At 42.0% G+C, this 26,621-nt stretch overlaps 1 protein-coding gene across 1 annotated transcript; it reads left to right on the top strand.

Moving 5' to 3' along the window:
- The first annotated feature begins 1,115 nt into the window (after nucleotides 1–1,115).
- LOC110520176 (glycophorin-C) lies at nucleotides 1,116–26,400 on the top strand. The gene is made up of 5 exons (XM_036974560.1): nucleotides 1,116–1,133; nucleotides 2,642–2,678; nucleotides 17,406–17,441; nucleotides 22,824–22,865; nucleotides 23,834–26,400. Exons 2-5 carry the CDS (start codon nucleotides 2,657–2,659, stop codon nucleotides 24,028–24,030), a joined length of 297 nt encoding a protein of 98 aa, XP_036830455.1. The 5' UTR covers nucleotides 1,116–1,133; nucleotides 2,642–2,656; the 3' UTR covers nucleotides 24,031–26,400.
- The last annotated feature ends 221 nt before the right edge of the window (nucleotides 26,401–26,621 follow it).

Here is a 26,621-nt window from a genome sequence, read left to right as displayed (position 1 = left end):
GGGTGAATGTCTTAAGGTGAAATATTTGTTAAGAGGGAGGACTGACTACCTTTAAATGTTCTGCTAACCTGTTCTGAATAAGGGTTTATTCTTGGAGAGTGGAGTTAGAGAGAACAGGAAGGGGTTCTTGGAAACCTGTTGCTGTGCAGCCGGTGAGTGCATGCTCCTTTTAAGGTCCTTTTTGAAAACGATTTAGGATGTATTCTTTCTGCATGCTTTTAATGCAGTTAGGGTAGAATTTCCTCTTGCACCCTGGGCAAAGTTAGTACTATCTGTTACTGCTCTTGACTCATGACAGGTTGTCATAGTAACAGACCTGATGAAGGCAGAGCTTCCTGAGTCTGTTTAGAGATATACTATACAGTGGCATAGTAGCTATTAACAAAGCAGGAAATAATGAAGCAACTTGTTGATTAGTTGTTTACTTACACAAGCACCCTGCAACTGAGATTTTGAGGCTTGTTATAACCAGTAGGCTGTTTTCCCACCTCAACGTTGGTCAAAGTGTTACTGTGTCTCCTCACATAAGACACTTCTGTAAAGTTATAATTGAGGCAGATAGTGGTATGTAGCCTACAGAGTTATACATCTATGATGCAGTAGCCTGCATTTTATGAAAACTAAACACAAACAGCCTTTTCAGCTTATGTGACGATGCAGCTGTGAATGACATCTGCCCTCATCGTGGCACCCAGTCAGCCAGTAGACACCTAAAACTGAAATTTTAGTTCAGAGTCAATGCTTGGATTCTACTTGACACCCTTGAGTCAAAACATTATGGTTATGACTTGACATTGGTTGGGTACTGCAAGACTCTCCAAGACACAGAAGGTAAGTTCTGAGACAAAATTATCTAATGTAACCAGGTAGCCGGGGGGAGGGGGCTTGCACGTTGTGTAAGAGCCCCCACCCCCATCAAAGTTGCCCGTACCTGTAGAAGAAGGAAGAAGATTGCATGTGTTAACTTCATGCAGGAGAGAGGCAGCCATGATGATACCCATGAACAGACAGACAGGGATAGAGAGAGAGAGGGAGAGAGAGGGACAAAGAGAGAGGGAGAGAGAGAGAGAGAGGGAGAGAGAGAGAGAGAGAGAGAGAGAGAGAGAGAGAGAGAGAGAGAGACAAACAAACAGGTAAGTGCCTCTCCAAGCTCAGAGTTCATAGACTGATGATCTGTCTTAGTGTGAATCAATCTGACTTATTATATATGATCTCTGATTAAATGATAGCAGCTTAAGTTTAGAGGGTGTTTTGCATGAGTTAACTTCATGCAGGAAATAGGCAGCTATGATTATATATATTTTTTAAATAATTTTGTAGAGTGGAGAATGATTAATTTCAGTTTGACCGTTCATGCCTACCTTTTCTTATAAAAAATGTTTAACTGTGTATGTTGCTGGTTATTATTACATTATTACAACTGTATATATATTATGTTAGAAACCACACATTATTTAGAGCAAAAGTAGCGTTATAAATCTGTAAGTTAATATTTGTCTTTATCCTTTTCTCTAAAAAGTCACTAGTAATGAGCGTTAAAAACCTGAGCATTCACAGGGTTGGTGTGAGGAGGGTAGAAGAGGGGAGTGAGGAGAGTTATTCAGCTCTCCAGACTAAACTGTATATCTGACTGTTTGACTGCGATAAGGCTGTGCTCCATGCTTCCTCACAGCAGCACTTCCTCTGTTTGTTAGAAAGCAGTTGGGTCAGCATGCTGCAGATACAGGGAAGCAGAGGGAGGAGGGCTTTTGGACCATGTCTAAGGGAATGGGATTGTATAGACAGCCTCAGACGTTATTTTGTATTTGTTTTATTGTTTTAGAGGGTAGATCCACTTTAATATTGCAGATAGATTGTGGATTCTATCAATGTAATTGTCTGCAACATTTCCAATCCCCCATATAGTTTGCTTCTTTATTATTTTCCCCTAACCCGATCACCCCTCCGCTAACTGGAGTAAACTAATGAACAACAAAATGTAGGCGTCAACTTCCAGCTTATACATACTATATACATTTTACATTTTACTGGAAAACCATTTAGGACTTAAGTATGTTGTATGACAGAATATTTTAGTAAGAGGTTCAATGCTTTAATATTTAGTCATTTCAGCCCTCCCTATTCATTATATAAATAGGCCCGTTTAATTTTGTCTGGTTTGCCGTTCCAAATAAAGTGGAATATTTTTTGCTCCACAATTGAAAAAAAAAAACAATTTGCTTGGTCTAGGCAGGGCCATACGTATCTGTATCTGTGTAGCAATAAAATATGTGATCTAAAGAACAGAGCAGCAATACCTAGTGAATGCAACAGCGCAACAGGTGTGTGGGTTTGTCTTTTGTTCATGTGTGCAAGCATTTGTGTTTGTGTGTGTGTACAGAACACGTTTCTTTGCACCTATACTAAACAGGCTAAGAGGGATTAAGATATTTACATACCATCTCCTCTTACTTCCTTTCACATAGAGATTTGATACTAGAGAGCTGAGTAACACCCCCACACTCCTACATCAGGATACAGCTTTACCCTCTAATTTCTGTCTCTCTCTCTTTCTTCTTCTCTCTCTTTCCTTTTCTCTCTCTGGACATCCTGCCTACACCCACTTTGCCCGGCTGTGGCCTTTAACACGACCCCTGACCAGGCGAAACCAGAAGCCATGACACAACCCATGCCAACCAGTAAGTATTCTCCAACTGTCCAGTCTGGTACCGTTGAACCACCACACAACTCTCTGCATGCCTGAGCAGCCTGGGCTGTGCCTTGCAGAACAGAAACAGATTGTAGTGTCACCTTCTGCTCCACTACAGTATTTTACAGGAAGGGATAATGGTTTGGAGTATATGGGGTGGAGCCAGGGTGAAAGTACTAAAACAGATTCCCTCTCACTGTACTGTAACTCTCGAGACCCCCTATACTCCACACTGTTGTAAAGCACACAGCACCTGACCTTGTCTACCCTTGAGATAAAAAAAAAATGGAAGAAGCACAACGTATATCGGACACCTGGTAGTCTAAGAGGCATGCTGAGTGATGCTTGTATTACTGGGTTTGGGCCAGGAGTGTTCCAATCAAGAAACCAGAACAAAATGAACAACAGCAAGCAGCGGTTTTATTTTACACCTTGTGATCTTCCATTGTTGAGTTGGATTTCATAGTTTTTTTGATTTCTTTATTTCTTTAGACTCCACCTGTGTGTCCTGTCAAGAGCTGCCTTGTAAAGTGGCCAAACATTGACATAGCAGGAAGAAGATTGTTACAGTTGTTAGAATTTCTTTCAAAGCATTGACATTTAAATGTTTTACATTTGAGTCATTTAGCAGACACTCTTCTCCAGAGTGACTGTTAGCTAGGTGAGACAACCACATTTTTCTTAAATAAAGTAATGTCAGAAAAGTAAAAGCATTTCCATACAGTTTCCAGACATTATAGAACATTCATATTTCCTGTAATTCTCTATATTTGCAATACATTTTCATTGCTATATGGAATATGGTGATGTGTGAAACTCACTCCTCAGCCTGAAGTGTCGCCACTTGCTCTGAAAAACTGCTAACTTGTCAAAGGGACCGACTGGTAAGACTATAAAGGCAGATCTCCTAGGTCTCAGTGTGAGCTGAATCGGGAGGAAGCGGTACTCGCTAAGCAAGTAGCGGTGACGACCGTTACAAATACACAAAATAGCTCTTACACGTACACAAATATACTGAATGAGTAAAATGTTAGAATCAAGAAATGCAAATGATATGAATCTATTGAATACTTTACATTTTGAAATATCCAGATGTTATAACGAGCAATATCTGAGGGTTTATATTTTTATCAGATCAATCAAAGTTCAGAATTAAAATTGGATCTGAGCAACAACAACAAATAAATAGGCCTATACTTGAGCAAGTTTTGATATACAATACGATTTCATGTGGCGTGAAGAAAAACACAAACTCTCAGTCTTTGAGAGTTCATCATTGAATATGTACTGTATTGACAGACAGGTAAAAAATATATACATTGTCACATACACCGAATAGGTAGAGTCAAATGTGTTGTTTTAGGTTGCCAGCTGCCATAAGCCAAAAATACATGCTGGAAGTGCATGGTCATGTATACAAACAATACCTAAGGCACATAAGTATGGGGGGGGGCGGGGGAGATTTAGTAAAAGTCAGGGCTACTCCAGCTATGCTATATTCACAGCTGTCATTGTGCGTGCTATCCATTGTGCATGCTAGGGTTGTCTGCTAGGGTCTGGGGGAGACGGAGCAGGCGGGCGACATGACAGTTGTGAATATAGATCTCCTCAGACACCAGGCCCTGGGCCTGACAGCGGGGAATGTGTTGCCAGAGTGGCAGCTAGACATCCACAGGATAAAAACAGTCATCTCTCACAACCAAGTTGTGGGATTTAACAAGGTGCAATCTTATCATGAGAAAAAGTATCCCCTCATTAGTGATGCAGTGACAAACAGTTAATCTGTCTGGATATTAGAAGCAAATTGCTCAGGCTGGGTTGAAGAAGTTATGAACATTCAATAGTTATATATATGTATATACTGTATATATATATATATATATATATATATATTCATCTCTGTGGGTTTCAGGATGAATTACGGGACCACAAAGTGAGGCTGTATGGAGAACACCACCACATGGGCCACAGGTTTAGTCAGTGTCTGTCTCGTCAGTGTGTAGATCAAATTTTATCTCCGTACATCTGTACTATCTGGAGCATTTAAGTTAATGACATAATAGCAAGTCTTATCACTCAATAGATCTGTAGGCTACTATGAGAGAGACAGTTATGGGCCAAAGAAAGAGGCAGGCAAGCGCCTGCAGACATTACAAAGCTGTCTTTCAAGGCCTGATTGTTCCTTCTCCTATTTTCCGGTGATGCATTTTTAAACTCCATTTTCATAACGGAGGAGAGGCAGCAGCAAACATCATTCTATTCGGCTACTTCAGAAAATGACTGGTTCTCCAACCCATGCATAATAAGCTTTAGGAAGGGAGGGTAAAAATGTTCCTCTGCACAAGTCTGTGAATTTATTATTTCTCCTTGTAAGCATGACATTCCTTTCACTGAGCACACCTGAAAGCCTGAAAGCCGTAAAAGAATATTAGAGGGTTTTCGATTTAATTCGATATTGTGCAGTAACTACTGACAGGAATTAGGTTGAAGCAAAAAAGAGGTGATCACTTCGAGCTCCAATTATCTCAAAATAGGCGATGAAGACCCAATTTTAGAGACTGACTTGTCACTTTTTGATGAGGATAAGCTCCAATAACTCTGCTTTATGAGATATTAATGATTAAGCGAGCATAAAATTTGCCATCATGCTTGGCTGCTGATAACCCTAAAGTGCTAGGAGGGAAATGTGATTTTAATGTTAATTGACAATTACCTGTCACCATGCCTACAGGTTGAATCATTCCCTGCTTGTAGCACAAGACAATAACACTATGGGAGCCACAAAGTCCAGCATTTCGCTACACCTGCATTAACATCTGCTAAATACGTGTATGCGACCAATAAAATGTGATTTGATTTGAAGTAAAGTACGTGTGTGGCACTGCCATAGGAGTGCTTTGAAATCATCCTCACATTGTCATATGGTGGGACCAAAGATGGGTATACACCTGGGCTCATTCAGGTGCCTATGCACCATACAACTGCAATATGACGGTAGTAAGCTTTGTGTTGTGTAGGAGACATTCTGTTGGTGAGCTGAGGATAAATTAACAACTAGCAGAGTGTGAGTGATTCTAGGGTTCATGTATGTAAGGCTTTTAGGTGACAACTACATGACGCCACACACCGTCACGAATGCAAGATGAATTTAACCACACACTAAGGAGTATGTCAATTGGACTGTATGTACAGTGCCTTGCGAAAGTATTCGGCCCCTTTGAACTTTGCAACCTTTTGCCACATTTCAGGCTTCAAACATAAAGCTATAAAACTGTATTTTTTTGTGAAGAATCAACAACAAGTGGGACACAATCATGAAGTGGAACGACATTTATTGCATATTTCAAACTTTTTTAACAAATCAAAAACTGAAAAATTGGGCGTGCAAAATTTTTCTGCCCCTTTACTTTCAGTGCAGCAAACTCTCTCCAGAAGTTCAGTGAGGATCTCTGAATGATCCAATGTTGACCTAAATGACTAATGATGATAAATACAATCCACCTGTGTGTAATCAAGTCTCCGTATAAATGCACCTGCACTGTGATAGTCTCAGAGGTCCGTTAAAAGCTCAGAGAGCATCATGAAGAACAAGGAACACACCAGGCAGGTCCGAGATACTGTTGTGAAGAAGTTTAAAGCCGGATTTGGACACCAAAATATTTCCCAAGCTTTAAACATCCCAAGGAGCGCTGTGCAAGCGATAATATTGAAATGGAAGGAGTATCAGACCACTGCAAATCTACCAAGACCTGGCCGTCCCTCTAAACTTTCAGCTCATACAAGGAGAAGACTGATCAGAGATGCAGCCAAGAGGCCCATGATCACTCTGGATGAACTGCAGAGATCTACAGCTGAGGTGGGAGACTCTGTCCATAGGACAACAATCAGTCGTATATTGCACAAATCTGGCCTTTATGGAAGAGTGGCAAGAAGAAAGCCATTTCTTAAAGATATCCATAAAAAGTGTCGTTTAAAGTTTGCCACAAGCCACCTGGGAGACACACCAAACATGTGGAAGAAGGTGCTCTGGTCAGATGAAACCAAAATTGAACTTTTTGGCAACAATGCAAAACGTTATGTTTGGCGTAAAAGCAACACAGCTGAACACACCATCCCCACTGTCAAACATGGTGGTGGCAGCATCATGGTTTGGGCCTGCTTTTCTTCAGCAGGGACAGGGAAGATGGTTAAAATTGATGGGAAGATGGATGGAGCCAAATACAGGACCATTCTGGAAGAAAACCTGATGGAGTCTGCAAAAGACCTGAGACCGGGACGGAGATTTGTCTTCCAACAAGACAATGATCCAAAACATAAAGCAAAATCTACAATGGAATGGTTCAAAAATAAACATATCCAGGTGTTAGAATGGCCAAGTCAAAGTCCAGACCTGAATCCAATCGAGAATCTGTGGAAAGAACTGAAAACTGCTGTTCACAAATGCTCTCCATCCAACCTCACTGAGCTCGAGCTGTTTTGCAAGGAGGAATGGGAAAAAATTTCAGTCTCTCGATGTGCAAAACTGATAGAGACATACCCCAAGCGACTTACAGCTGTAATCGCAGCAAAAGGTGGCGCTACAAAGTATTAACTTAAGGGGGCTGAATAATTTTGCACACCCAATTTTTCAGTTTTTGATTTGTTAAAAAAGTTTGAAATATGCAATAAATGTCATTCCACTTCATGATTGTGTCCCACTTGTTGTTGATTCTTCACAAAAAAATACAGTTTTATATCTTTATGTTTGAAGCCTGAAATGTGGCAAAAGGTCGCAAAGTTCAAGGGGGCCGAATACTTTCGCAAGGCACTGTATACAGATCTGTTAACATCCATTTGCTCATCAAGCACCAATTGTGGACCAGGCCACATTGAATAGGTGCATTAAATAGGTGTTGAAGAATAATGATCTGTTTTTCAACCAGCTGGCAGGGCTGTTCAAAAACACTGAGGCGGCAACCTGATGTTTGTTTGTATAAGCTGTTCTGGTGGCTGTCACTCAACGTGTTCTCATTAGCCTGCTACAGAAAAGAGGCCCTTCTCTATGTTTTATCAACTTTCACTGTGCTAGCTACCATGTTAACTTTCTGCAGCGTATAACTGCAACCTATGAATAATCAGACATGGAAATAGAGCTATTATTTTCCCACACACACTAACCCCCAGTGCCCCTATCTTAGTTCACAGAGACAAGCATGTAGCGTCTCAGACACAGAGTCAGGAAAGGACACAGGATAATGGAGATTCTCCATTTTTAGTATGAAAGCATATGTGTCAGAGGAGCTGAGAGGAGATGACAGTAGAGCTGACCTTGACTTGTCTGGGCTGCTGGAGTTGTGCATTCGTGAGAGGCTGTGCTTGTGAGGAGGCAGAGAAGGAGATTTCCCCTTCCTCTGCTCTCACTGTCAGGGTTTTTACTCTACTTTCAGACAGGTAGAAAGATTGATAGAGAGAGGGAGAGAAAGAAAAAAGTGGGAGAGAGAAAGAGAGCATGCTTGACAGAGGAGGACACAGACAAATACAGAGAAGCAGAGAGTGACAGAAGGGAACAGTACGTGGCAGGCGGAGAGAAAGTGCAACAGAGATAGATTGAGCCTGGGATGGATGGAGTAGTTGGAGAAATCGATAAGAAATTAAAGGGAGAACTGGAGTAGAATTAAAGACGAGATGGGAACAGGAAATAATCTTTTCTGTTTTCTTGGAGCAGGATGTGTTGTATTTAGAACTATAGGGGTTGGAGGTATTTTTCCAGGAGATGAGGTAGAAGAGGAGGTGATGTGTTTCAAAAACCAGTGTGGAAAGAGGGGAGAGACCCAATAACAATCCCAGACTGGCGTCTCTGTAGTGTGTTTATCTTACTCCCCCCAGAGTCTCCTCCCCTATCCACTTCATCCCTCAGCTCCATGCTCCAGAGATAACAGGACAGATGTGCTGCCACAGCAGCAGCACCAACTACCTCACACTCTCCCTCTCTCCCTCACACTGGTGCTATAGCTTCACACCAGCGAGAGACAATCAGGTGCCTGGCAGGGAGGCTCGATGCTGGTCCTGGAGGACAGCTGTCCAGTACGTTTTCCAATTCCCTTGGAGTGTCTGTCTTTCAGCTTCTGGAGACAGCAGAGGTGCTTAATTGATTCCACCCAGGGTAAAGGCTGAGAACTCTCAGATGTTTATAGCCCTCCCATACAGTGTAAATCTCAGTGTTACACACATATCTAAACTGAGAGAAAAGCAGGAGAAAATGGTACGGTATCTCCAAAAAAGTTTCAGGCTCTAATATCCTCTGTCGTCAGTAACCACAGAAATGTTATGAGTAATATTTAGAAGTTGGTTCCGATTTTGTAAAAAATGTATAGCATTTGCAATTAATCAAATTCCAAGTATTCGGGTGTAGGGTGCAGAGTTGAGATGCAGTTAATTAGGCCAAAACCATGGCAACAAACTTTCACTGCTTTTCTACAAAAGAGCAAAAGCCTTCGCCAGGCGCTGAACCTATCTGCCACGGTCTGGACTGTTCTGTTTATCTGTTTCTCCCTGATTCACTGGTCTCTCTGTGTGTGGCTACAGTAGTTAGCCCGGCAGAGAACAGACCTCTTTGTTTATCCCCATAGGCGGTAAGGCAACGGGGAGCACAGGACAAGGCACCATCTGTCCCCAATAATCCTCAATCATGCCTGAAGCAAGTCATCTGATCCTGTCATAAGATTTCATAGCCATTAACAACCTGGCCCAGAATCTTCCGCTTTACCCGGTCAGCAATGGGACAACCGCTGTACCTTTTACACTACAAGGAAAGAAAGGAAGAAGAACGGAAATGGAAAGTAGTGTTCTACAGTTGCCAGTGCCATATGGTTGGAAGAGATAGGGTCTCCAAGCTATATTCCCAGCCAGATGTGACCCCCAAGGCCAACCTGGACTCAGTGGAAGACTTAACATAGTAAATCCGGGACGCTGAAATTTGTATTTTGTTTTCTATGTTACGTCTAGTCTTCAGCTCACAAGTCCGGGCTGCCAAGGCTGCCAGCCAGTAAGAGGGATGGATTAGTTTGCTGCCTACCAGTGTCTTTCCAAGAAGAATGAGGAGAAGGCACAGGAAAGGGTGTTTGTCATCTCCTTCAGCCTGTCGTGTGAATATGTTTGCATTAAGAAGTGGGGTTCGAAGTGGACTCCGTAACTCTCTTGAGGATATCCCCCTGTTGAAGTCAATGTAACACAGATACCATTGTTCAGCTTTCATTAAAAACAGTTCCCAAACAATGACAATTCAGAAGGATAGACTAATTCATGGAAGGCAGGTTTACATACCATTATGGGCCTCCATGGTCTCAAACAAGTTCATGTACCCTAACTTTTCTTTGTTGTTTATATTTGCCTAAGATTGTATTCTGAAGTACAATGCAACCATTGGTTGTTCTCCAAAATAAAAAGTATGCTCATTATTGTTCATAAGCCACTCCAACGCAAATACAATTGCATTGCCATAATTCACAGGGGGAAAGATCTTTCTTCCTGCTGCCAGTAACCTTTAGCCTCCAATTATTTTCCCTCTGTGTGATTTTGTAATGATGAAGTGTGGTCCTGCTATTGAATCGGTACAGGGGAGCACTGAGGTAATTGAAAGGATCTGAGGGAAAGTGATTTCATTTCTCAAATAACAATCCCTGAGGCAGTCTCCAGCTGACAATGTCTGATTAGGGCTAATAACTGTTTCAGCCAGGGGGCATATGTTAAGTTTTAAGTATTAGTAGCCTAAAGTTAAGATGACAACTGTTAGCATAGCTGGTGGACTGGTTAACTTTGGTCAGTCAGGTCAAGTGAGGCTTTCGCAACATGCTGGAATAGTGATCTGATCTGCCAGATGACATCATGTTTATTGAGGTGTCTATTTGTTTGATTTTGATGATTGACACACATTCAGGGCACCACCTCTTTCTCTAAAGGTGTGTGACATTCTCAATCTATTCTGTCTGTATTCCTCATTTTGTGTTGTGGTAAAGTAAAGGAGAAAGGTTAAAAAAAAAAACTGGGAGAGTGATGCTGCTACTATATGTGTCCAACACAATATTTCCAGTTTATTTCCCGAACCTTCACTAGGTAGGTCCTATGTCCTCAAACAGTTTTTCACAATTTGGCAGTAGACTCTTGGGCTATGTCCAGTCAACCAGCCATCTTAACCCTGTGAGACCCAAGCGTTTTTGCAACACTTAGAAAAATAACTCTAGCTAAGAATGTTTGTTTCTCTATTTTTTTCTACAGAAACACTACATCATAGAGAAGACAGGAGGACACACAGCAAGAGATACTGGGTCTAAGGATATTAACTATGTAGTGTTCGACATTTTTTTCGACAGTTTACGACCTGTTGAATTTTTGCCTTTCTGCACTTGGAGGTCTCACAGGGATAAAAGACAAACAGTGTTTCCCTTCCAGCTTAATTTTCCAATATGATCTCCCTGAAACATAATATTATCTCCCAGTCACTAAATAACTATATATGTGACCTGGTGACCAATGGGTCATTCACAATCTCCCACATGTCAACTCTCTCAATAATTCAGAATCCATTTTTGCCTCTGAAAGATGAAAACATTTCCTTCATGCAATTTTAAACTGACCTTGTGCTTGGTAAACACTATTTCTGCAAAGCTCCTCATTTATTTTTCTGAGCCATCGACTCCAGTTGAATTTGTTATCATTTTTCACTTTTTGTTTTGAAGTGAGATCGGACAGTGTCATCAAACAGGATGTGCAGAGGGCCAGCCCTGCTTCACCCAGTGACTCAGGAAACATGTGTCCACAATGTTAGATATAAATCTTTAACTGGTCACTCAGGCCACAGATTATAATTGGTTTGACAACCAGTGCTCGAAACCAAACACCCAAAGCCCCAAACACCCAGTGTTGCAGGTTCATGAATTATGACAAGTCATTGTCGGACAAGGAGAATATATTACAGAATCATAACACTTTATTTATTTATTTGGAATACTACAAGATATAATTCCAAGAAATTATACATGTTTGTATCCTTCTCACAACGATATGAAGTTACCATTGTGCTTCCCTGGAGGTTTGACCTAAAATATATGGTTATTCGATAGGTTGTAAGGTTCCTGGTAACAAGTCTCTGAGAGGGGATCTGGGGCGCACCCTAATCCATCGTTCTGACAGCTCTGGGCACGACAAATAAGTGACACTGCAGGTGGGGGAGAAAGATAATTTGTTTTGTCTTCTTAATCAGAGCTGCGATATTGGATCCAATGTTCTATTGAGAGCCGTCCTCATGGTGGCATGGTAAATTATAAGATGCCAATCTAGAGGCTTCCTCAACAGGTTAATTACTTTTAGAGTATTCCATGGCAGTCCGATGATAACATTGTCATCGATCATTCTAGTAGAACTTTGATTTTGCAACAGAACTTGCAGACAGAGACTAGGGAGTCTGAGAGGCTGAGTGTGAGAGAGATAGCGAGAGAAAAGCCTGAACACAGCCAGATACAGACAGAGGAAAGCAGAGTAAGAATGTGGGGAGAGGCAAGGAAAGATAAGGGAAAATGGAAAGTAATGCCAAATACTTGAGACACAGTGTAATGGTTCAGTGTAATGGTTCTGGGGCGTGGGTGGAAGGGATTGGAGGGGCCAAACATGTTTTATTACAGTACAGCCCACTGGATCACAAACAAGAGTTTGTGCTGAGGTGTGGCTGCCCTGTAGCCTCAGTCTCAATCTTCTCCTTTCACTCTTCCTCTCCCTGTCTTTGTATATCATTCCAGGTTTTTTTCTCTAATTGTCTTTTTTTTCCTCTCCATTTGTCCAGGTTGCCTTCCCTCACGCCACACCCTTCAGACACCTGCTTTCTGCAAGTTGTTGGCCTCCTCACTCACTTGCTTCCTTCCCGAGCTGTGATTGAAATGTTGTCATTGAGAATTCTGGTCGCGGTTAGAGACTCTGTCAGAAAATGGATAAGGGTTGTCAGGGTAGCAACGAGCAGCGAAGTAGCCATGGAAGGAAAGGGGAGAGGGATGATCATGGCACATGGGTAGGTCTGCGAGAACCAACGCTCCACATATTTAACTTGTTACAACACAACACATAACATTTGATAAACAACCTCGGGTTCCAAGAAGCGCTCCTTCAAGGACCAATTTTCTGATAGGATCTCTCGTACATTCACGCCTACAGCCAGAAGAAATATGCTTTCCACTTTTGATGGGATGCCTGATAATAAAAAGTGTTCAACACTGAAAATACAGGTTTGTAAAGCCTGTCCAAGTTTAACACAAAATGGTGTCTGACAAGCTTAAAACTCCAACTCATATATATGATATATTGGGCTTTTACGGGGGCGACCCACTCAAGGCTACTTACAGGCCTGGTCGTCTTCTGTATACAGCATTTCACTCCACAAATTAGCTTTACGTAGTATCCTTGGCAACAATTACAAGACCTCGGACTTAAACATATTTTACCTTAAACACAGACTGTGTATTACCTACGGTTTCTCAATAGGCCTAGATGAAGTGTACTGATAATTGTGTTTATTCAGTGGACCCTTTGGAGATGATAACAGCTGACTGTTTTGTTTTGAAAATTGCGTTCTGTATCTACGAGATGGATTGAGTTTTGTTTTGTACAGTCTGTATTGATTGAGATACTCAGCCAGATTTCATTAAATGAAACTTTGAAGCCATTTTTTTTTGCTACCACACTCTCTCTCTCTCTGCCCGTATGCGGTAGACAGAACTACTCTGATGATGACTTTGCTGTGTGTCTGTTTGTAAACACTTCATTGCAAGTTCATTATTGATGTTTCCATATTGCCAGATTGCACTGGCATTGCTTGCATTTCATCAAAGCATCTGACATTACTGCTGTTGAAGAGATTGCACTATTGCCCTCCCAATCAACCCAGTCTAAAGTAGCAGAAGAAAGAAACTCATTAGAATGTGTTGATTAGTTATGCCGGGCAGGCCGTTCGCAAGTTATTCAAATGTGTGTCGTTCTGCTGCTTCGTCTCTCAGGCGGTCATTTACTTTCATTACCATCGCTGGAGATGATGATCAACTTGCATCACTGCTACAGAATGCACTAGATAGAACAACGCTGAGTAGTTTGGTGCCTATCTAGCCTAAATGGCTGCCATGCAACTTGAACTGTGTTTTGCAGGAGATCTCTAAACACACAAGGGCATGCTTTCTGCAAATACTGAACGTACAGTTCATCCGTAAAGATACCGTCTAATGTAAGTGTTTATCCTAGAGCTGAGTAACTAGCATTCACAGTGATAAATGGCAGTATAAAGAAAATATGAAGTGGAGGTTCCCATTAGATATCTGTTTTTACCTAATGAACTCATAGAGGCTGGTCAAACCTCTCAGATTAATAATTTAAAATGGCATGTCTGCATGGTTTAAGAGCTGATAAGATGCCTCCCTCCCCAGTCTCCCACCGCTACCCAATCCTTTCCTCCGTATTCTTATCACAACGTGACTTGGAGGTCAGTGCATGAGTAGAGTACAGTATGTGAGGGAAATATTAGTCGGGAACATGGAAGAGAAAAGGCAGCTTTGGCCAGCTCATACAAAGTAGCCATTTTGATTAGCGAAGCCCAATTGTTTTCTCAGACAGCAATGTGAATGTAGCCAAGAAAATATGGTAAGACTGGATTGCAGTCCATTGTACATACCCATACATACCTGTACATACCCATACATACCCGTACATTCTGCCTCTGTATAGTCTATCAGGGAGTTGCACACTTGGACTTAATGGAAGCAGTAAGCTCAGGCTTTCAGTTCCTCAGAATGGCTATGAGCTACTACCTCGAGTGACGAAATCAAAGCAATTCTTCAGTCAGCCAATTATTGCCCTTTCATTGAATAGTCCATTTAGATATTATTTTCGTTGTACAGCACCATACCAGTCTTACTCTGACAGTGCTCTTACTGGAGGGGATAAATAAGAAATGTGTTTTCTCCTTTAAGTGATGTGACGAGGAAAATGATTGAGAAAGCCAAAGTTCTTTTTTTTTTTGTACCTGCAGTGTGTGGGAGAGGCAGGGTTCAGAACACATGTATATGAATATTAGACCAACGTTTTTTGAAAGTTGTAAAGTCAAATATGTTTGGAGCCCAGGCAAGGAGTTTGTGGGGAATTAAAGATACAAGAGACAAACCCTGCATATTAAAACTCTTCTGCAAGGATAAAGTTCCCTTGGTCGGCAAATTGAAATATTTGCCATTTTACTCAGAAGTGTTATCTTAATGCATTCTAAGACCCTGACGTTGGGAGAAAGTTCATTGTTCATTTATGGAGACCTTGCAGTCTCAAGACCAGATGAGTAGGTTTTTGATGTGATTGGTTATGATTTCTCCTGGTTGCTTACGTAACATATACCTAAGAATAGTGTTGCTAATGGTTGGTGCTTAGCTCATCCACAAACACAAATGCTGTACATTGAACATGCTTGTGCATCATTTTCTCGACATGCAGTATATGTATTTAGAAAATTCAGTACACCGTATAATAAGGGGAAGATAAATAAAGGGAACTGCAATATTATCATGTTTATCCAAGACACAACCACTCCACCTGCCATAACTCCAAAGATGTGCATTTCATTTTAAAGGACACTAAGTATTTAGATTTTTCAGACAGCTGCATGAGCAGCTCTCAGCATGTTAAATAATACAAGACGAGCATCCTTCTCTGTGGAACATTACCGAAAGAGGAAGAGCAGAGAGAGATGGGGGAAGAGAGAGGTGTTTATCCAGTCATTTAGTGGATGTTTTCACCCTCAGTTAGGCACAGGCAGCGGGCCACAGCTGAGCTGTTTGCTGACGGAAATCAGGAGTCAGCCATATCCACCAGACAACGACAGGTGGGAAATACAGTTGAGAAACCGCCCTTGCAGCCCATCGATATTAAAAAAGTTTGAAATCCTCTGAGGTGAGACTGTGCTTTGAACACCGTCTGTTCAATCCTTGAAATTCGAAGGCTGTATTGAAGAGTTGGCAGTTTTTTTGCAGTGCTATCAAAATTCATATCTAGCATCTACTTATTTGACAATGAATTTTTATTTTAGTCTCCCAATCTCCCATGTTGTTTGATAGGCTCTGCTTCTCAGACTGAGATGGAGATTATTCTCAAGCCCCTTCTGCCACTTCATAATTGGAGAAGCATTGGTCCAACAAGCTAAATGATCCCAAAAAGTTGTGGGATTACAAATTGAACAGCAACTCACCAACAAGTACAAGTCAGTAACAACACCACAACTGTTGATTTGATTTGAGACATAATTGTGTTGCGACAGCATGGGTGGCCTCAAGTGACCGCTGCCAAAAAACCAAGAGTGTTATTGTCATGGTCGCTAGCATTTGCATTCACCTCTCAAGACTTATCACAACTCCATTAATGACATCCCCTATGCCAGCTGGCCCAGAGAGGGAACCAGGAAATTGACTGTCCAACTGCAATACCTCTATACTGAAAACTACTTTAGAGCACCAACTCTGCACTACGTGATAACATTTTCATTAAGATTGTGCATCCAGTCTGATAGTGTGAGAAGCAAGATGCCAGCTTTTCTAACATTTAAATGGATATTATTTACTTTTCCTTACGATGGCCACTAAATTGGACAGCCATTTAGGGACCAAGAGCCACTAGAGCTAGATGCGGCCAGGCTTTAGCATATATTTATTTCCTGAGAATATCATATCAGCACAGTGTCAGCCACAGATCTGCAGGGTGGAATTAATTTGGCTTCCAGTTCCCCCTTCCTTCCTACAGGGAGACACTTACCAGGCCTGCTTCACAGCCGGCTTTGGGCAAGATTAACGCCACTTCTGGGAATGCGATGAAAGCAGTGTCTCGTTCCCGGGGCAAACTCTTCTGCGGATGTGTCGGCGAACGAAGTGAAAGAAGGAGGTGATGCACGTTGGCTAATGCTCTGTGGCATCCAATACTCACCACCCTCCTCACGCCTTTGCCTGCCTGTCGGCCTCTTTGGCTTCTGGTGACGGGAAGAGAAATCTGCACTTGGATGTGGCTTAGTGGTCCCCATCGGGGGCAGTGCAGATGTCCCACTCTCCATGTCGCGGCAGCGAGCGGATCTTGCTAACGAGGCTAACGAGGAGACACCTCCGGGCGAGACAGGCCCCCCGTGTTTGCTTGGCAAATTTATCAGGGATTTGAGCTCTCTCCACAGCTCTCAGATCTTGGCTGGCCTGATTAAGTGTAGACCATATAAAGAAATTAAACTTAACCCGTTCCCCTACCCTGAATTATGGATGGATATATTTTTGCTTTAAAAAAAGGATAGGATAGGCTGCCTCCCTCTGAATTTCACCATGCATCTTAGTAGCAGCTTAAACTATTGACCTGCTTGCTGCCTCATGTGATGTTGAATCTTGCCTTAAGCAAAGTTGCTATTTTTTCCAGCAGGGTTTCCTTGCAAGTATTTGAAATGATGCATGCACTTGAAAGTGTGCAGTTCTGTTACAGAATATTGAGAAACAATTTCTACCTACACTTTATAAGAAGTATAACAGTTATAGCTGTTGTGTAATTATGTAAAAAATATTGTTTCAGCGTCTATTCATATATAGTAAGACTGTGAGGTGAAAAATGTATTATGATTATACATTTCTGGAGTGAAAGTGAATCTTCCACTGTATTCTACAACCAAACACTGCTTGCTTTCTTTGTCTATTCACAGGTCTGAGTGAAACAGCAGACATGATAACCCCTGTTGGTGAGTTTATTTTTCGATAAAGTATCTTAAGTTTCTGCAATCTGAATAATGTTATGCATTCCGAAATCCAATCTAGATTTTTACAAGGGAATGAGATTGCATAGAGGTATCCTGTCTTCTATCTATGATAAACAGCGATAATACACCACACTAAAGAATGGTTATATTTAGATAAGACAAAATACATGCAGCTCGGCAGCAGACACAGGGTGTTTCTCAATATGCATAAAACCGTGCTCCACACTCTCATGCTCCGTGTGCATTCTCCGAGGACGTTCTCTTGAGTATGTTCTTTTGAGGACAAGAGTGTGGAGAACACATAAAACATTACATTTGAGAAGTCCTTGCACTCCCCCTACTGTATTACCTGACGCTGCATCTCCCCATTCACTGAACATTATTCCAACCAGGACAATGGCAACAATAGAGGCAAAACAAGATATACACAAAGCAAACGTTTCACTTCATAATTGTCAGATATACTGTATGTGAATCGTAGTAATCCAGCTAGTTAAACAGGCAACAATAGCCTAAAACTAATGTTATGCAAGGTAGATGTACATTGTCCGTGTGTAGCTAGCTTGTCATCGAGTGTATAACAGGCGAAGTCAGGTGCAGGAGAGTTGAGTGATGTAAACAGGCGCACTTTATTTAGTTCCAAAACGAGATCACTACATAAATAACATGCGCTCAAAACACCAACATAACACACAAAACAGGATGGGAAACAGAGGGTTAAATACAAGTAGATTGATTGGGGAAATGAAAACCAGGTGTGTACGGAAACAAGACAGGAAAAAATGCATATATGAAAAATGGAGCGGTGATGGCTAGAAAGCCGGTGACGTCGATCGCCGAACGCCGCCTGAACAAGGAGAGGAGCCGACTTCGGTGGAAGTCGTGACAGTACCCCCCCTTGACGCGCATCTCCAGCCGCGTGCTGACACCGGCCTCGAGGATGACCCGGAGGACAAGGTGCAGGGAGATCCGGCCGGCGACGGTGAAACTCCCGCAGCAGTTCAGGATCCAAAACATCTGCAACCGGAACCCATCACCTCTCCTCCGGCCCGTACCCCTCCCACTCCACGAGGTACTTTAGCCCCCCCCCGCCTGACGCCTCGAATCCAGGATTTGAAAAACTACAAACCTCAGATGTCCCACTTCCTGGTTGGATTTTTCTCAGGTTTTTGCCTGCCATATGAGTTCTGTTATACTCACAGACATCATTCAAACAGTTTTAGAAACTTAAGAGTGTTTTCTATCCAATACTAACAATACTATGCATTTATTAGCATCTGGAACAGAGTAGGATGCAGTTCACTCTGGGCAAGCTATTCATCCAAAAGTGAAAATGCTGCCCCCCATCCCAAAAAGGTTAAATGGCCCCATAAACCGCGGACCCAGCTTCCGGCAGGGCAGGCGGAGGGGCAGGTTATGGGTCGCGAGCCAGACCCGGTCCCCTGGTGCGAACACCAGGGTCTCACTGCGGTGACGGTCCACGTTGGCTTTCTGGCGACGCGCGTCTCGCTGGAGATGGACACAGGCGGCCTCCCATATCTCCTCTGCGCGCCTAAACCAGTCGTCCACCGCAGGAGTCTCGGTCTGACCCTGATGTCACGGTGCCAGAACCGGCTGGTACCCCCAATACTCACTGAAAGGGGGAGAGGTTAGTGGAGGAGTGGCGAAGCGAGTTCTGTGCCATCTCGGCCCAGGGCACAAACGCTGCCCACTCCCCCGGCCGGTCCTGGCAATAGAACCACAGAAACCTGCCTACATCCTGGTTGACTCTCTCTACCTGCCCGTTACTCTCGGGGTGAAAACCTGAGGTGAGGCTAATCGAGACCCCCAGACGTTCCATACACGCCTTCCAAACTCTCGACGTGAACTGGGGACCCCGATCCGACACTATATCCTCAGGCACCCCGTAGTGCCGGAAGACATGTGTAAACAGGGCCTCCGCAGTCTGTAGTGCCGTAGGGAGACCAGGCAGAGGGAGAAGACGACAGGACTTAGAAAAATGATCCACAACGACCAGGATTGTGGTATTTCCCTGTGGGGGAGGAAGATCCGTTAGGAAATCCACTGACAGATGTGACCAAGGTCGTTGTGGAACGGGTAAGGGATGTAACTTACCTCTGGGCAGGTGTCTCGGAGCCTTACACTGGGCAAATACCGAGCAGGAGGAGACATAAACCCTCACGTCCTTAGCCAAAGTGGGCCACCAGTACTTCCCAGTCAGACAGCGCACCGTCCGACCGATCCCCGGATGACCAGAGGAGGGAGAAGTGTGGGCCCAAGAGATCAACTGGTCACGGAAAGCAGACAGAAAGTACATATGCCCAATGGGACACTGGAGGGGAGCGGGCTCTGTACGCAACGCCTGCTCAATGTCCGCATCCAGATCCCACAAGACCGGCGCTGACAAATGGATATATGAAAAATGGAGCAGTGATGGCTAGAAAACCGGTGACGTCGATCGCCGAACGCCGCCCGAATAAGGAGAGGAGCCAACTTCGGCGGAAGTCGTGACATAGCTACCAATTCTTCATGGCTAGCTTGCTAGTCAGTAGGCCCTATTGAGTTACCCATTCACTGAACCTTCTTCCAGCCAGGACAATGGCAAGAGACGAAACAAGATATACACAAAGCAAACATTTTACTTCATAACTATCAATTAGCTATATGTGAATCGTAATAATGTAGCTAATCAGATAGTTTAACAGGTAAAATAACCTCAAATAAATGTGATGCAAGGCAGATGTAAATTGTTTGTGTGTAGCTAGCTAACAATTCTTTGTGACTTTCTGGCTAGCTAGCAATAGTAGCTAGCCAATTAGCCCTATTGACTTAGTACGGGCTTGCGATCTACAGTACGAAGGCAGGTAAACATGCCAAAATTAACACAGCATGTATTTACTAACATATCAAGATAAAATATTGTAGTCAGGCAATATATGAGATGTGAATAGGTAACATTTCATTCCGAAGTCGGAGTGTATTTTCTCTCACTTCAGCTCAAGTAATGGGCGCACTTGACTTCAATAAATGTTGCGTCATTTTTTACATGGTTGCGTCATTATTTCTTTGCATACTTTCCTTTGAAGATTGCATCGATGCATGCTTCAAAATATATACAAACAGAGTACGCATTCGAGAAGTGCCCTCCGTGCTCCGTTTCACATACTTTGATTTGGACACATACTCCGATCCTCCCGTGCTCCAATTTGCATGCTCGGAGCACAGTAGTATGCATTTTGAGAAACACCCACAGTCTCATAACGGAGTATGTGTTGCTTTGGTCAGGTCTAACTGAGGGAGAAGAGATGGTCTGTGAGTCTGCATCTAAAATAGCCAATCATATTTGGATCAAGGTTGAATGACTTATGGATTTCATATGCATATTGAGGCCCCCAGAACAGGCAAGCATTCATAGGCCTAAAGTTGGCCTAAAGTTGATGTGTTTTACACAATTCAAAATCTTGATTTAGTACACAGTAACTGAATGAGCCACGCATCCTGGACACTGTCCCATCCCAGCTGCTTCACTTCACTACTCTGTTCCCACAACTACACACTGAGGATCTGTTGTTGAATTTCCCTCCCTCCGTCCCAAATGAGAAGGCTCTGTTAGGGCTTTTTAATTGCTGAGAATGTGTCCACATCATAAACAATGCATTGAGATGAGGATCTAATGAGTGGGCGAACACCAAGATGTGTTTCGGGTGATTAGGCATTAATGAGGCTGCCTTTTAATTGCGCACTTTGGGGTCTCCATTAACTAATCACTATTTTGTTCTTCCTTTCTTTCTTCCTTCTTTAAGCTATAGCGCTTTCTCATGCTTGCAGGGATCGATCTCCATTTTGGATTTAACGTTGTGTTTTTATAAATGACACGGTTTCGGCTATGACTGACTGACTCTGTGACTCTGTCCTTCAGAGAAAGTCAAGATGGGCAGATGTTGCCTGTGCAATAATTCATGATTACCTTTAATCACTTTCTTTAATGAGAGTTTTGTCCCCCGGTGACGGATACAAAGTACCTCTCTGCACACACACACACACCAGGGAGACAGCTGTCTATAAAAACAAACCTTTATGAAACATTTACATTTGTTAAAATAACAAAGTAAAGCCTGGGGAAACTAAATATTAATGTGGTTCAAGATACATGGGATAAATTGAAGGTAAAATAATTGCTCTTCCAGCATTATAACTACACACTGTACTTTAGCCATCTATGTAACTTATGTGAACCTACACTACCGTTCAAACGTTTGGGGTCACTTAGAAATTTCCTTGTTTTTGAAAGAATAGCACCATTTTTGTCCATTAAAATAACATCTAATTGATCAGAAATACAGTGTAGATGTTGTTAATGTTGTAAATGACTGTTGTAGCTGGAAACGGCTGATTTGTTTTGTAATATCTACATAAAACACCAGTCTCAACGTCAACAGTGAAGAGGCGACTCTGGGATGGTGGCCTTCTAGGCAGAGTTGAAAAGAAAAAGCCATATCTCAGACTGGCCAATAAAAAGAAAAAATTAAGATTGGCAAAAGAACACAGACACTGGACAGAGGAACTCTCATCCCGGAGCCGCCTCTTCACTGTTGAGGTTGAGACTGGTGTTTTGCGGGTACTATTTAATGAAGCTGCCAGTTGATGACTTGTGAGGAGTCTGTTTCTCAAACTAGACACTCTAATGTACTTGTCCTCTTGCTCAGTTGTGCACCGGGGGCCTCCCACTCCTCTTTCTATTCTGGTTAGGGCCAGTTTGCTCTGTTCTGTGAAGGAAGTAGTACACAGCATTGTATGAGATCTTCAGTTTCTTGGCAATTTCTCGCATGGAATAGCCTTCATTTCTCTGAACATGAATAGACTGACGAGTTTCAGAAGAAAGGTCTTTGTATCTGGCCATTTTGAGCCTGTAATCGAACTCACAAATTCTGATGCTCCAGATATTCAACTAGTCTAAAGAAGGCCAGTTGTATTGCTTCTTTAAGCAGCACAACAGTTTTCATCTGTGCTAACATAATTGCAAAAGGGTTTTCTAATGATCGATTAGCCTGAAATGATAAACTTGGATTAGCTAACACAACATGCCATTGGAACACAGGAGTGATGGTTGCTGATAATGGGCCTCTGTGCGCCTATGTACACCTATGTAGATATTACAAAAAAAAAATCTCAGTTTCCAGCCTCAATAGTAATTTACAACATTATAATAACGTCTACACTGTATTTCTGATCAATTTGATGTTATTTTAATCTACAAAATATGTGCTTTTCTTTCAATAACAAGGATATGTCTAAGTGACCCCAAACTTTTGAACAGTAGTGTATATGAGCACATCTGAAATCCCTTTCTTTTTGCCTCGTTAGTTTGCGATGTGGATGATGGATACTTTGATGCCATACTAGGAGGTGAGTTATAATAGAGTTATTCTCATGCCCAGAACACTCAAAGGGTTTCCATCAGCTTTGCTTCCCTCTGCAAACCTCATCCAAGTCAATATGGCTGATGGATTTGATGCTGGAGGCAGACATCCTCCTTAGTTTAACGATGCAACACAAAGACATCGCTTTCCCTTTCTTTCAAAGCAGCAGTCTGCTAAATGTTTCGGAACAGAGCTATTTAAAGCTAATTTCTGGAGTCAGCCAACCAACGGGACAAATTTTACATGTAAAAACCATTGATATTTTTATGGCACAAAATACTGTCCTTGTCTCCCAGCAGCTGTAACAGACCACAAAATATGCATTTAAAAAAACACTTTGTCCTTCTTCTGCCAGTAATGTGTTCAAACTAGAATCTAGCGTGAAACTGACTTTTTATTATCAAGAGACTGGCATTCCACAAAATAGACAATTAAGTTACAAAACATCTTCACAAGTTGTGATTTTTGGCCCAAGAGATTTTTTTCAAACTTAACAGGTCATTGTGTCTCTACTACCACATTACCACTACCATTCACTGTTGGCAAACGATCACAATGAACTTTGATTGAAATATTGTCCTTTGAAAATAACAGAGAAACAGTTGTTTAGGCCTGTACTTGTCTCTGAACACCACATTATTGAGCAAACTCTTGTTTAGTACTGCACTCTGTTGGCAGATTGAAGCTTGATAAGTATTTGGAGATGCATATCCCTTTTGGTTTTGTGTTGGCGTTTACCAACCATCAAGGAACGGTCATCTTTCTGATCCACATACAGTCCGATGACTTTGCCCATTCAAAGATCAATGACACTTCAATGTCGAAGTCCTGCCTGTGCAGAATCGCGGGCTATTGTGAAAAGCAGCCCTCATTGTATTTTGTCATTGTGATAGTGAATTGTCATTGTGAGACCAAAGTCCTTTCTGTAACACCCTCATCTATCTCCATTTGCAGCTGTCATTGCTGCTGTGGTCCTGGTGCTTCTTTGCTTGGCAGTGGTAGTGATTCGCTACATGTACCGGCACAAAGGCACCTACCACACCAATGAGGCCAAGGGCACCGAGTTTGCCGAAACAGCGGATGCGGCACTTCGAGGCGACCCGGCTCTGCAGGATGCCATGGACGAGAGCAAGAAGGAGTACTTCATCTGATCTCAGGAGCGGCACCCCCTGCTGTTTACAATGAACTTGGTCTGCCAAAATAAGTGTATTTTGGGGTTGGAGGATAGAAAAGCTTGGAGAGGGGGTGAAAATCGCCTCGCCATACTGAGGCTCAGAGTGACTGTTCAGACAATCTACCAAAGAAACATCAGATGCATCTTACAATAATATCAATTCAGTATTCTTCCCCCTATCTGTTTCTCTCTCCAATGTATTTGGCATATCACCATGCATATACACTTTTCAAAACACTGACTTTGCTATTAGGAGGCTATATTTTTGTCATGCAGAAGTGGGGAACAGTGAGGAAAAAAGCTTCTTATGAGGATCTAAGGCACCCATAGACACCTATGCCTTCTGTGGAAAAAGCAAGAGTATTCCTAGAACACAGAGTTGTAAGTAATGGACCCTTCTCAAAAACGTCAATGATGAAACTCAAGGAAGTGAATGAATGTAGAATTTCTCTACAAGCTCACAAAACAAACTCTATTTTCTAATGGTATTGAAACCAAAGCAAAATCAATTTTGTAAAGAAGAAACCTCTCAATAAATAGTAGGAGGAAAACATGGAACAAATGATGTCGAAGGAAGCGACTTTTACTGTACGAAATTAATCACCAATGGGCCCTTACCAAAATCCTGAATACGTCTGGTTGCTCCCGGAATTACTTTTCAATAACTTTTGTTTGGATTGTGATTGTCAATTTGTGAGTGTTCAAGGGAATGCCTTTAGCAATGGTTAATAACTAGTTAATTACAGATCCAAAGAGATAAAGTGATAGCTGAACAACCTAAAACTGCAGGAAGACCTTGCCGGATGAGGTTAGTTGTGAATACCAAAGTGATGCTCTGTCTTAGACAGGGAGGATCAGGGTTCAAACAGGTTCCTAATGACATTTTCTCACTAGTAGCCAAAAATCAATTCCAAGTATATTGACATGCTATTTGGATAGCCACAGAAAACCAAACATATAGTGTGATCTTCCCATCCTGATTTGGGCTTAATAAATTACACTAACAACAAAGTATTGTGCAGTTTGTGTCCATACATTTTTTAGCATGAACATTATAGACCTGACATTTTTTGGATTGATGCAGAAATCAAGGATGACTTTGTGAGCACCAGAGGTTCCTGTATAAATGTCTAAGGGTGGATAAGTGTTGTGATCTGGTCAAGGCCGTAACCATATTTGTAGAACTATTTGTGGGGCAATTTCTTGGAACACTGTAATGATGTTTTTTAAATTGCCTTGCTAAGGAAAAATATTGAAGTACAACTCATTCAGCTGTAACTGCACTGCCTCAGTAAAACGACAACTGCAATCATTGGATATTGTTTGTGACGTTCCGCCAGGATGATACTAGACAAAAATGAGAACACTCAAGGATTTTTTTTTTTTTGTCAATTAATTTTATTGTGGTGGAAATGGCAACTGAAAATAAGCCCCCCCCCCCCCCCCCCCATGCTCCAAATCTAATTTCAATTCCCCAAACCCTTTTTCTCTTCTCTGCTGGCTTTGATTAATGTGAACTTTTCTTTGTCTCCATGATTGCCTAGTTCTGAAAGAATAGAAGGGACCGTTTTCTTGATTCAAAAAAGAAGGTTTGTTAGAAGGGACAATGCAAGATGGCTCCTCTGCAAATTATGCTTTGATAACTAGTGCTGATGCAAACAAGTATAAGACACATACGCAGCAATGTAACTATTCACTCTCCTGAGGGCGGACACTTTTTTTTTTTAGATCACACCTTAAATGGAGTGTAAGACAATTGCTACCAAAATGTATTTAATCTCTGCTGAAGATAACGAAATTCTCTCCAGCTTGTAATTTCCTAACACAAGATAAAAATGAGAAGACTTGTAGTAAGAGGATGCATGGCTATGCCAAGGCATAGCACTTAACAGAAGCTGTTCCAGAACTGAAGATACCTTGATCCCGGGATTGTGCATAATTTGTTTGCTTTTGGCCCTCTTTGCAATAGTGCATGTCATTGACTTTCACTATAAGTGTATTTCATACATTAATAGCAGCTTTCAAACTGAGAGCTCTCTGTAACTACAGTTCATTTTTGTTTTTTCATTCTTAACTGACAGGAGACCACTGACATTGAGAAACAGAGAGGAGAGATCTGAGCTAGCCTCAGCGGCAGTAAGAAATACAACTTTACTCTCTGTTTCTTTTGCACTGTGGGATTACCAGATTCAAGTGGCAGGAATTTACTCTTTACGTCCCCTTCACCTTGAATGTTTTCTTAACTGTTGAATTATTCATGTTCACGCATTATTTTGAAGCTCAAATGTTTTATTTATTTCCACGAGGTAAATCCAACTAAAAGCAAATAAAAGGCATTCTAAGTCAACTGTACTATTTCCAAGTTTTTGAAAATGACATATATAAATGTATTATTAAGTGAAAAGTGCTGCTCGGGTTCAGAAGTATTTTCCACGACTCGTGAGCCGTGACTGGTCTTCCAGATCAATAGACAGCCGAGTGTAGTCATAGCTAGTCTGTTTGTCAAGAACTCTGATGAGCCCACTATCAAAACACTGCTGTGAAACGTATCAAGCATGGCTCCCCTTG

Source organism: Oncorhynchus mykiss, chromosome 3 (assembly GCF_013265735.2).
Source record: "Oncorhynchus mykiss isolate Arlee chromosome 3, USDA_OmykA_1.1, whole genome shotgun sequence".
NCBI classification, from domain to species: domain Eukaryota; kingdom Metazoa; phylum Chordata; class Actinopteri; order Salmoniformes; family Salmonidae; genus Oncorhynchus; species Oncorhynchus mykiss.
Note: the sequence above shows the minus strand (reverse complement) of the source record. Positions and strands in the feature narration are given on the sequence as shown.

Bases quoted from the DNA above. Each gene is read 5' to 3' on its own strand.
- LOC110520176 (XM_036974560.1), top strand. From the start codon at position 2,657: ATGACACAACCCATGCCAACCA. The intron at 2,679-17,405 runs GTAAGTATTCTC...GTCTATTCACAG, and splicing joins GACACAACCCATGCCAACCA to GTCTGAGTGAAACAGCAGAC. The intron at 22,866-23,833 runs GTGAGTTATAAT...CTCCATTTGCAG, and splicing joins CTTTGATGCCATACTAGGAG to CTGTCATTGCTGCTGTGGTC.